The sequence below is a fragment of the Glandiceps talaboti genome, chromosome 12 (genome assembly GCF_964340395.1).
Source record: "Glandiceps talaboti chromosome 12, keGlaTala1.1, whole genome shotgun sequence".
Taxonomy (NCBI): Eukaryota; Metazoa; Hemichordata; class Enteropneusta; family Spengelidae; genus Glandiceps; species Glandiceps talaboti.
Window position 1 is genome coordinate 10,715,146 of NC_135560.1, and position 12,126 is coordinate 10,727,271.

Below are 12,126 nucleotides of genomic sequence, written 5' to 3' on the forward strand. Positions count from 1 at the left end.
TTTTCTCTCAATAAATACTTCAGGTTCCATAAAGCTCATCTAGAATACGAGAACAATTATAATAATTCATAATATATAAAGAAATAATTACAATAAATAATAAATAATTTTGATCACAGATTATGAGACCAAACATGCAATTTAGGAATATTGTTATAGGATGACCTCATTACCCATGTTAATCTCTACTGTTGGGTCTTTTCCATTTTTTATTTATTTTCATTGTCAATTACTAAAGTGACACAAGCTGAGTTTATAAGCCTTTTTCTCAAATGAAAATACTTACATAATAACCTTGATTAAAATATTTAAAAATGATTTTAATGTCGATGCATGTTTCGTATAACAACATTACAATTGTCTTCTGGCATTGTTAAAACAGTTGATTGCATAGTAGTGATTTCATTTTTTATATGTATGATAAATTACATCATCATATCGTTTATAAATAATATCTTGATACCAGGTTTGAGTTCAGTTAATTGAAGTGGCGGCTAAGTATGCTCCAGCAAGTATAACACTGTGAGTAACTTTTAAATGTGCACCATAAACTACCCCAAACACATAACTCAGCTTGTGCCCCTCTATTATAAGGACACATATTAATATACTGAAACTAACCTTTCCCATAATTCTGTGCTTCATCTCTTTGCTTTAACTGATCTGACAAGGGTTCTTGTTTGTATGAATCACAAATAGATGGCAAACTGACATCTTTTTCTTCACTCCATCCAACTTCCATCCAGTTCTCTTCATCTTGTATCGCTTCTTCATCCCTGTACTCATCGTCCTCATCCATTTTTCATAGTCTGAAATGTTAGAATCGGTAACTAATAAGTGGTTACATACGCAATTACACAGGCAATCTTGTATCTCTTCTACATCCCTGTACAGATCACCATTTTAATCTGCAATAGTGTAACTTAGTACAACTAGCATGAACGTGGCTATAAAAAAAAACATTATACAGGCTATGAAGGTAACATACATGACCTGTTACCAGTTCCTCACTCACGAGATTCGATGCCATCGATAGCATCTAGACTAAATCAGGCCCCCTACCCCCACCAGAGGTTGTCCACACTGACCCCCCCCCCCCCCCGTCCAGACAATGAGTACGGCCCAAGTTGCCACTCCTCAGACGTTTCTCAAATGGGATTCACGAATTGTCAATACGTCTACAAACCTAATAGCAGACTGCAAACCGAGTTCTTTGACGTGTCTTGTGGTTACTTACTAAATATCGACTGTATATAGTTCACGCTTCTGCTTCAAAAACTTGAAAATTGCGCCAATGATAAAAAATTGACTCCACGGCCGGAAGTTCACATCATTTGCCCTTGTGCAATGCATTCTGGGAATACGTCATGCTTGAAAGTCGAATCACGTGAATGAGTCGAAAAGATGGCTGAATGAATTGTAAACTTGTTAGCCTACTGCTACATACACACGTTTTCTCTTCACAAACGAAAGGGCGTGTTTTCATTCATTGAAGGCTGGGTACATTTCTCTCCTCGTAAATTGATTTTAAAGTTCCGTCAATGGCTACTCCGGACGACCCCGGTTTATTGGATTTAGAAAGCGACGAAGAAGACAACGAATTCGAAGAAGGATTGATAGCTCCAGCAGAGCTTCATTCCACCTTGAGTAAATGGACGAACTATATTCACGGCTGGCAAGATCGATGGGTAATCGTGAAAGATGGAACTTTGAGTTATTATAAATCACAAAATGATATATCAGCTGGATGCAGAGGGTCCATGAGTCTTGCAAAGGCAGACATACAGGTAAAACAACTAGTAGTCATTCATACATGTCATAAAATAACGACGCAATTTTCATCATTCATGCACACACCCATCCAATGATAACGTTACAAATGCTTCAAGATCCTGCAATGCGGACATTGACTTTTAGTCGCAGGATTCCAAGGCTGAATATGCATTCACAGGATATTGCCTCTAAAATGATTAATATTAACATAGTGTCATTGCAACTTATTAAAATTGACGTTAGTAGTATAGTACATCCAGAAGTGTTTTCGTATCAAAATGGACAGCGTGACGAACACGAGACCGACTGTTCATTGTTTACATTTGCCAAAGTAAATTTACGAAATCACTTGACGTTATATTCGTGGGAAAATAGCATTCGATATTTTCACTTTGCAAAGAAAATCCTTTGCAATGTTTTCAGAGGATTTTTTATTTTATTATAAGAGAAACATCGAGGTCTGTCTTGTATTGAATTTGAGGTCTGTCTTGTATTGTTGTCTTCCATGGCATTGGGATGTAGTTGGGATGTTGCCTCGCTTGAGTGCATCTGTTTGTGTTTGTATTTTCAAATATTACTTGACTAATAGCTAACTAGGCCCATTGCCAAATAGCAACGCAAGTATTCTAATGCAATGAGAATCAATTTATTTGACCTCAGAGAAAATACATGTCATTTGTTTTTTGAAACAATTTGTTCATCTTATCTAAAAAAAATGTTTTCATCTAAAAAAATAATATTCCACACAGAATACAGACAGACTGACATATTAACTAAATGTTAGTTACCAGCTTTGTACAATTACATGCATGTCTGGCTACAGTTAGGTCACTATTGAACATGTTTGCAGAAGGGGTTATAGTTTATTTTGTAAAAAAATGGACTGGAAAATTGCCCAAGAAACACTTGCTGAGGAGAGAAGTGCGAGTTACATGTGTCAGTTGCCTGTTAAGTTATGTACCTTACTTATACAAGAAGTGGTTATGAAGATATATTTATAACACCCACACTCAAAAAAGAATGTCTTCTTTTTCGTACCTGTTGAACAGTATTACAGAGTAAAGTCACATAGTTTGGGTAGAGAAAGGTGTCACAGACATGTTGAAAGCTTCATGTCAAAAGTCTAACCTAGGTGATGTCAATGTGACATTGTTGAATAACAGGTGTCAGACTAGATGATAACTCCCTTCCCATCTCCATAGCTCCAGTAACCAATCATTGACCCATTCAATCTGTTCACAATTACGTACTATGACAAGCAATTTTTTTTTTTACAAAGTCTAATGCCATCAGAAGATAATGAGTTATTTGTTATGTAAGTGTGATCAACCATTTTACTTTTAGTGCACCTACATGTATATGGTACTTAAATGAAAGCAATTCATTATGTAATGAGTTGTTGTTGAACTAGAACCCCTTTGATGCCAGTCGTCTTTTGTCAGTTTAGTTATTCTAATTAAATACCAGCAGTAATGGTGTTTCAAATGTAATGGGTTCTTAAATTAGAAAAGAAAAAAACGAAAGAAAATGAAAAGAAAAGGCCTCAGAAGAAGAGAAAGATGAGTTTGCAAATTTGCATTTAGGTGAATTGAAAGTGTATACCTGTCTAGACACGATTGAAGGTACAAATGTAAACAACGAGATAATATTGAACAATGTCAGTGTGGTTCTAAGGAACACAATATTGGACAATCTTAGTACAATTAAGGTGCACAATATTGGACAATCTTAATACAATTAAGGTACACAGTATTGGACGATCTTAGTACATGTACAATTAAGGTACACAATATTGGACAGGTCTTGGTATCATTAAAGGTCTTAATATGTCAGTTTCAAACAGTGGGACACATTCTTCCAAAAAAAGGCTCATTTTGTTGAACTGTAATTGTAGTAATGAGAATGAACGAGGCTTTACATGACTGATGTCAAATTGCAGTGTAGGTGATTGTTATTGTGGACAAGACAATTGACAGTTGAAATTGGGAATGTATATGTGTCTGTCAGCTCATTGTATCAGTTGTGGAGTTCTCAATTGACAATAAATGTCGTATTACGTACTCACTATCATGAAGTTTCATGTAAAGAGGACATTTTGTCTTTTAGGTGGTGATTTTTCATTCAATGCAGTGATTTTTCACAAGGCTCTCACTGATACTTTGGCAGGATCTCTGCCCTGTTGTCAGGGTGCTAAATTGAAAACTTTTATTGAAAAAGGTAGACTGTAAGCATGTTATATAAATTAATGGATATCCTTGAAGTTAGAGGTAGTCATAGGGGAGTATATATCTCTGTCTCAAAACAAATTCCAGGTAAAATGAATGGTGAACTCTGGTAGATTTATCGACTCTTTGCCCTGCATGCATGGAATGATATTATCATAGCATTTACAATGAGCAAAATGATCACATCAAAATCTAAGGAAACTATCAATTGTGAGATACCAAGTCATGTGGAAAATACATCAGAGATCAATACAAACAGTATTCCTAATTAGTCATTTGTGATTTTATTGAATGGGTCAATTTTCAAATTGATTGAATATGATAATGATGTATAGTCATATTGGACTGGTGCTCTTGTTATATTTACACAATGATAAACTGTCATGGATACCTGACATTGATAGGACAGCAGTTCAGGATATCAATACAGTTGTCTTTTTTGAAAGAAAAGAAATTTTAGATGCTTGTTTCAAAAAGAAATTTGTTAGTACTTGAGGCTAAGCTATTGCATGTCATAGTATGGTGATACATTGTCGTGAAGTAAAGAGGAGAGAGTAATGCATTTATAATATTGCGCTCTAAAGCTGAACATGAATTATGAGAATATGTTTAGGATCAGAGGTGTAAATGAATCAAGAAAAGGCTACTCGACATTGTATGATAAATCAGAGGACTTTTATAAATTGTTTCGTAGCTACCTTCCGACTTGACAAGTTACAAAGTAGTTGGAATGAAAGAAACACAAATTTATCACACAAAATTAATCCTCTTTCCCAAGGGGGTATTATTTGTAAACAAGTAATTACTAGTTGGCGACAGAGGATTAAACCTTGTCAATTGTCCGTCTACAAATCATCATACATCCCTATAAAAATGATTATACCATGCATAAGCCAAAAATATGGAATTTATACCCTGGTTGTTCTACGTCGCGACAGCGCACATCTATGTCACTGGTTCTACTGTGTTTGAAATATGAGTCAAAACATTCAAAATTGCTATTACTTTCCAAGATTTTTCTGATATTACTGGCAGTAATAATTGTGTTATTCTCCCAATATTTTTCTTCATTTAGCCAGAAAATACTCGTGACCTAAGGATTTGTCATTATTCATCTAGCAGCGTGTAGTGACAAGGCCCTTTACATTGTAGGTCACTCGTATTTTCCTTGGCTGATTGAAGAAAAAAATTGGGGAATAAACATGTAAATACATATCTTGTGTAATAAATGTTTGTCAAAAGTAATTTTAAAATGTTGTTTTGATTACCCTTGAGTTTTACCCATAGTCTTTCCTTGCCAATCTGTTTTATGTCAAACCCCTAATCCTTACCCCACACACACACCCACCCACCCACCCATGTAATTTTGATTGGGAACTTGATAAAATGACTTGGGGAGCCCAGGTACATTTTGCTCACATTTGTACTTCACAAAAACACTGGGTAAGCTGTTTTCATCTTGACACCTGCAAGGGCGGAAGCTATGGAGAGATTTATGGGACAAGATTTATGTGATGCTTCTTGTGTACATAACAGAGTAAGGTCAAACATGTACATTTGTAGTTTGTTGACTTAATAAGACTTGTGTATATGAAGAGTTTGACTACTTTTTATTGTCATCAATAGCCCTTTCAACTATTCATTTATGTTATATGCTCCTCAAGTAACAAGTAAATAATTACTTTAATAGTATACTTCAATGTGTTCAAGCTAACAGCACAACAAATACTTGAAGTGGTCTGTCATAAGTTTACTGGATTTGCAATTTGCTAAACAACTCTTACTGTAAATTTTGTTTTTGAAGACTTGTGTTAAATTATGATTAGGTAAAACTTGGGCAAGAAAAATTGGATGTCTGGGCTGTAGTAACAGTAGTCTGGATTCCAACGTGGTCTCCAACTAAACCGAGAGTGGAGGTGTAAATCGCAACGATACCGTAGGAAGTAGACTATAGTAACAGTTGATCTTGAACATAAATATTAACCTACTTAATTCTTGTGACTTTACTGGTATGACAGCATGGTGCGAAAACCCGGGATGGAATCATAGGCCTTTAAGTTAACAACTTGTATTGTAGCCTTTTATGAGGAAAACAAATTTGCAAAGGGGTGCTCATCAATGTTTTCATGGAGCTGATGGGGCTGTTTCAGCTTTTAAATAAAATAAACAAAATTAAAGTTTAACACTCCGATAAGGGCAGAATAGATTTAGTTTCAAGTATTGACCTGAACACAACCTTACAGGGACACATGTACAGCCTGTATTTAACATATGTTACATATATTATTGTACTTGATTTAAATGGTAGACTTTGGAAGTGAGCCATGTAAGGTCAAAGAACTCATCTCATTTGCATATTATTATATTATATGTACATCTTCATAAACCATGTATACATCACTAGTTTTAGTGTTGTATTCATCATGCAATAGGTGAAAGAATGAATTTAAGGGGTTCACATGTACAAATGTATACTGCAGTGCTTTGTTTACTGCAGTACGGGGTGATGTTTCCCACTACATCAGTGTGCCCTCTAATGATAGCCAAATTTTGTTGTTGTGAGTCAAAATGATAAAAACTGGCATTCCTTGTGAGTCACCACATAGTAAGAGATAGGAGAACACCAAATTTTAGTGTGTCACTAGAAATTGTTTGCATTAGTGGAGCGTCAAATTGGCTTAGCGGGGACACTGCTCTACATGTAGTGGCTAGTTAGGGCGACATTAAACCAGAACGATTGTGGGTTAACTGCTTCCGTCATGGTAACTGACAAATACAATCCTAGTCGGTTTTGATGAAAGCTTTGCTGTAATTAGATAGTGTAAGATGCATTGTGTTGCTCCACCCTTTCCAATCAAAAGGGGTTGGCCAATGAGTAAGAGTGCCTGACATGGCGTATCTTATAGTGACTATCCTATAATTGACCGACAATATGATGCAAGGTTCACTAACTTTACAGTGCAAATGTGATATCAAAACATAAAGTGTTACAAATAAATATTTAAAACAATGAATGTTATGCCAAACAAAGGTGTTACTTATCATTACATTATGTACTTTCAGATTTGTGTAATTAGCATCTAGAGAGGTAAAAACGTGGTGGTGAAAAATGCACTGTTCACATTTCCCCTTAATGCATGATAATTCTTATTTAGACAGTACAAACAGCTTACAGCCCTCTTCGGAATTACAAATGCGGGCTACACCCTTTATTTGTCACTCCGAAGCAGGCTGTAACCTTTATTTTTTGTTTAGTGCAAAATGATATGGGAGGACCCTTATTTACAAAGACCACAGTTATTAATATACATAATGGGACTGTAATCTTTAAAGATACCTCAGTTTGTGAGTTAACTAAAGTATTGCAGTAAATGATGGTCAGAACATCTCAGGCAGAATTACACTCTATAAAAATCTGCCAATGTTGTAGACATAAGGAACATATCAATCAATAAGTGTGTGCTCTGAGTGGTAATGTTTGAACTATTTCAGTATTTGAATAGCCAGTGAAAGTGGGTGTGTCACATGACCCAACTTTCCATGTATTAACAATTTCACATTGGCTGTAAAGGCAGGATCCACAATTAGAATATTATCTTGGTCCTGTTTTAGTGTGAATTGTAATCATACTAATATCTATAACACAGGGTTGAAAATCACCTCCTTTTACCCAAATTCAAGAATACATTTATTAAGATATTAAAGTAACATGTATGTATTTGGCTATTAAAAGTCTGTTCAGGTGTTTTTTTTAGTGTTTTCAAAGTCTGGATGCCACTGTTCATATAGTCTTGTAGTAATACCTCCAATCTGCACTTGGAAGCCTCCGAATGTAGCCGACCAAAAGCCGAGGATGATAGTAACTTTGGCTCAGCAAGCCCTTGACAGTGCCTTTACAACCTGTGGTCACTTTTAATGTTAGCAGAATTACCCAAGGGTCTAGCAGCTATATTACTCTTCATGTATAAAATGTGGTTATTTTCAATCTCAAATTTTAATTACAAGTTAAAATTGAAGGCAATATTCATTAACCTTGGTAATTTGCTGTAATTATTAATTAGCCCAGCAAAGAATAAATGTCACTGTAATTGAATTGACGGTAAACAAAGCTAATGAAGATGTGTAGATGGTGTATTTACTCAACCTCCTAGTAATTATTTCAGACATGAAAGCGTACAATTTTGTACTGATCGTGGGCGGAGAATTTATGATGTGTATGATTGACCTTTATAAAGGCACAGTTCAGATTAGAATTAAAATTTGTGTGTGAAAAAAACAAATGTCTGACAGAGCTATAGAAAAAGGTTGGTCCAGAACAAAAGAATGATCCTATGTAATCCTTATGGTTTCACTGATAACATTATACAAGAACCTAGGATTGTACCTCTGGCTTTAAGAGTTTGAGGAGTTGTGAAATGATAAAAGAGCATTTTGTGTGTGTTATCTTGTCTAGATTATCTCTAAGTTGAAAAATAGAGGCCATTATATCCATGGCTTTGAATTTGACAATATCTTTCGTCACTTGTGCACTGGTGAAGGAGCTCTTCAGATTCAGAACCATGGATATAGCCTCCAGGCTATGTTTTAACAGTATGAAATTATGGTTTTCAGTGTCAAGTACTTGTATATAATATACACTCAAATTGACATCAGCACTGCCAACAGCACTGATTATTTCAAATAAATTTACAAGGCATGGAAAAATTTGTCTCCATGGCAATAGTTCATTGACACAAGAAAGAAAATCTGTAGCCATTGTACGAGTCTACAAGGAATACAACTCAGTGATGCAAATTCTGTTATCATTTGAAAGTCTAATGCATACAATAGTAGTATAGACTGTAAATAGAGTTTGGCAGAAATCCAAAAATAGAGGGTTCACAAAGTCAGTTGTCTATTTGCAAGAGATTTGTCAGTTTGCAGGCAGTGACATCATTAGACACACATGATGTACAGTCACGAGTTGATTAACTTCACCTTTGGCTTTGCTACTCCCATATTTTTCATATAATTTATGATTTGCTTAAACTGAGCCTTTGTCAAAAAAAAAAATTGCCTCTTGTACCTCTTCTGCACCTAAATTTCTACATTAATGAATATACAAACAGAGACAAATTCACTCCTAGTAGTAGGAAATATTTCTCATATGTTTTCATATATTTGCCACTAGAACCTCTTAAATTTCCATCGATTTAAAAATTGAAAAATCACAATTTTTTGTGACTAGTACATTTTTAGCAGTATTCCTCATTTATTTCTATACTTATGGTTTTAAAACAAAAATATGAATAATTTGCAACTATTTTCTCTTGTCCTGTGTGTATGGTGTTGAAAACAGAATAATTATTATATTTTCATATTTGTAGTTTTTTAAATCAGAAAAGTTGCAAATACTTTGCATAATGAATATGATAGATTCTATGATAATTATCAAATGTGGTCATATGAATGATTATCCTTGAAGTTGAATGACAGATTGTGACAATTATGGCAGTTTTTTGGATATTGAAATTTTCATAACAAGGAAGAAAATAGATGTTGTGTGTTTTGAGGCGGATACTGAGGATATTAAAAATTACATAAACAGGAAGAAAATTTATTCATATTTTAGGGCAAGTCTCACCTGTTGTGTTGGGTCAATATATTTTCATACATCATTCCAATTTACAAATGTATGGTACAGTTTCTGCGGATGTTTCTTAGCTGTATATTGCCATAACGGATACCCCATCATATTCACCACTGTAGTATGTAGTGTTCTTCCAGAATAAGGTAACTGTATTTAGCCAAGTCCTCATGTAATGCAATTTATGTGCAACCCCTTGATAAAAAGAACCTCATACTCCAAATCATTTCATTTTATGTAAAAAGGATATAAAAAAACCTACCATACCCAAATGACATCTCCCTGGCTGCTAACTGGCACTTACAGAAGGTGTTATTTGTGTTGGAGTTCTCATAAGTACTTGCAAAAAATCTCAGTGGGGAAATACTGCTATATGTGTATATACATTGTATATACATGTGTGTACAATCTTCATATGCATTTTTGCTAAAAATAAAAATAAACAGACCAAAATTTTACTCCAACATAACCAAAACTGCAACATCAATATTTGTTGGCATTGTGTGAATATATGAGAATTTCATATAACCAGGAAGGAACTGTATGTATTTGAGGACAGCTTCATCCTATGAGTTATGGATGTATGTAAAAACACATGAATACAGTTGTAATGTTGATGCTAACCACATAAGATGAAAAAGACACATGCACAATGATTGAACAAACATTGGAAAAAAGAGCAGGCCTCAAAATTTAGAACAAATTTAGTTCAACTTTAAATAGATGCATTTTGCAATGTTGTCAACATGCCAAAGTGTTTGTAATCCCTGTGAAAGATATCTACATGTAACACAGCTTGAATTGGTTTTTCATCTTTATTTCTCACTCATGAAATATGATATGCAGATGGAATTCTGCATATTAATTTTACTCCCCAAAGGTGTTTCACAGGGACTCTCATCAAGTATTTTTTGATGTGCAGTCTTTGTCATGCAAAATAACCCGATGCTGGTTTTTTATGAATATTGTAAAATATTCAATTTTCAAGGGTTGAGAATTTCTATCATGTGGACAGTTTTGCCTAATGTTGAAAAACGTACCTGCAAATTTCTCTGAATAAAAGTAATGTTTTCTACATGTACTTACGACACGAGTGAAATATATTTTGCAGATGTTTAGAGGAAATACTAGACTCTCTCAAAGACCTTGGAGCATCACATCGCTAAAAGGGCTGTTTTGTATGTACCTATATCTACTGCATAATTGAACATGAATATCCTTGTACTGTGGGCAAAAAAGCTACATGAAATTTAGCGATTCTCTTGAGGACTGGTGAGAGAGTCTAACAATATATGTGACTGTTAAACTTACACTGTCTTTGTATACATTTGTACATCAGATATATTGTTTGATATTTTTTGTTTACGGGAATGGGATGCTATACAAAATGTATATCTGCCCCACCCCACCCCCACCCCATGACAATATATATGTCATGTCTATTTAAATTTCATCTTTTATTTCAAAATTAACAGTATGATGGAGAACAGATTATATTTGACTGATATTGAATTGTTCTACTTGTTGTTTACAGGCACATGAATTTGATGATCTCAGATTTGATGTCACAATCAATGACAGTGTTTGGTATTTGAGGGCATTTACTCCTGAACAAAGACAGCAGTGGTTAGAAGCATTGGAAGCTCATAAGGTAAGAGAAATATGAAAGATTTTGAGTTTGATATATTCGCTTGATATTATGGCTGTATACAAATTTCAAATATTGAAAAGTGTACCTCTCCGTAGTGCATTTTTCATTAATTATGTACACTGTCACTCAGTGATTTCAGATGCTAAATGCTGAAGTCAGATAGATACAGAAATTAATTATGAATAAATTTACATTATGAATAAAGAATTGATACCTGTCGAATTAGTTATATCTGAGATGAAACCCTGTCATATGTTGTTATCAAGTCAGTGAAGACTAATCACAGGGTCCTTATGCTAGATAAAGGCAATGGAAATTGATATTCAGATATTTTACATATAAAGTGCTTGTGAGATGTTAGTACATACAACACATTTTAGCAGAGACGAACTACAGTATATGGACTATGTAACCTGGTGATATCAATTTCAATTTCAGAAAAGTGTGCCATGTGTTCAGAATATTAATCAATTTCCGATGGTCGTTTAAAAAACATATGCAGTTGGAAAGTTGTAATTATACATATTACAGTAATCCAAATTAACAAATGTATTAAATTAACGTGGAAATATTATTAAAGTGTATATGAAATTTAGACTCATAGATTTCTTTGTACAACCAAACCTGTCACTTGCTTTGAATTTACTTCAATTTTCCTAATAGGGCTATTGAATTTCTTTTTGTGTGTGACGGAAAAAATCTCTTTGAAATTGTTCAGTCCTTTGTTTTTTGCATCCTGTGTTGAATGCTTGTGAGTGAGTGAAATCGAAACAAAATGACACATTGTCCAGTGAAAATAACATCCTTGAATATGATTGATAGTATTTCTTATTATCTACACACCATGCACA

The 12,126-nt window shown here is 34.3% G+C and overlaps 1 protein-coding gene across 1 annotated transcript in view; it reads left to right on the plus strand.

Annotated features, from left to right (window-relative positions):
• Positions 1–1,383: 1,383 nt before the first annotated feature.
• The window catches only part of LOC144443221 (ceramide transfer protein-like), a 39,610-nt gene continuing 28,867 nt past the window's right edge, over positions 1,384–12,126 (plus strand). Inside the window, exons 1-2 of the mRNA XM_078132636.1 lie at positions 1,384–1,787; positions 11,159–11,275. Of these exons, the coding sequence (XP_077988762.1) occupies positions 1,542–1,787; positions 11,159–11,275 (363 nt within the window). The 5' untranslated portion in view covers positions 1,384–1,541. The remainder of the gene's footprint in view (positions 1,788–11,158; positions 11,276–12,126) is intronic.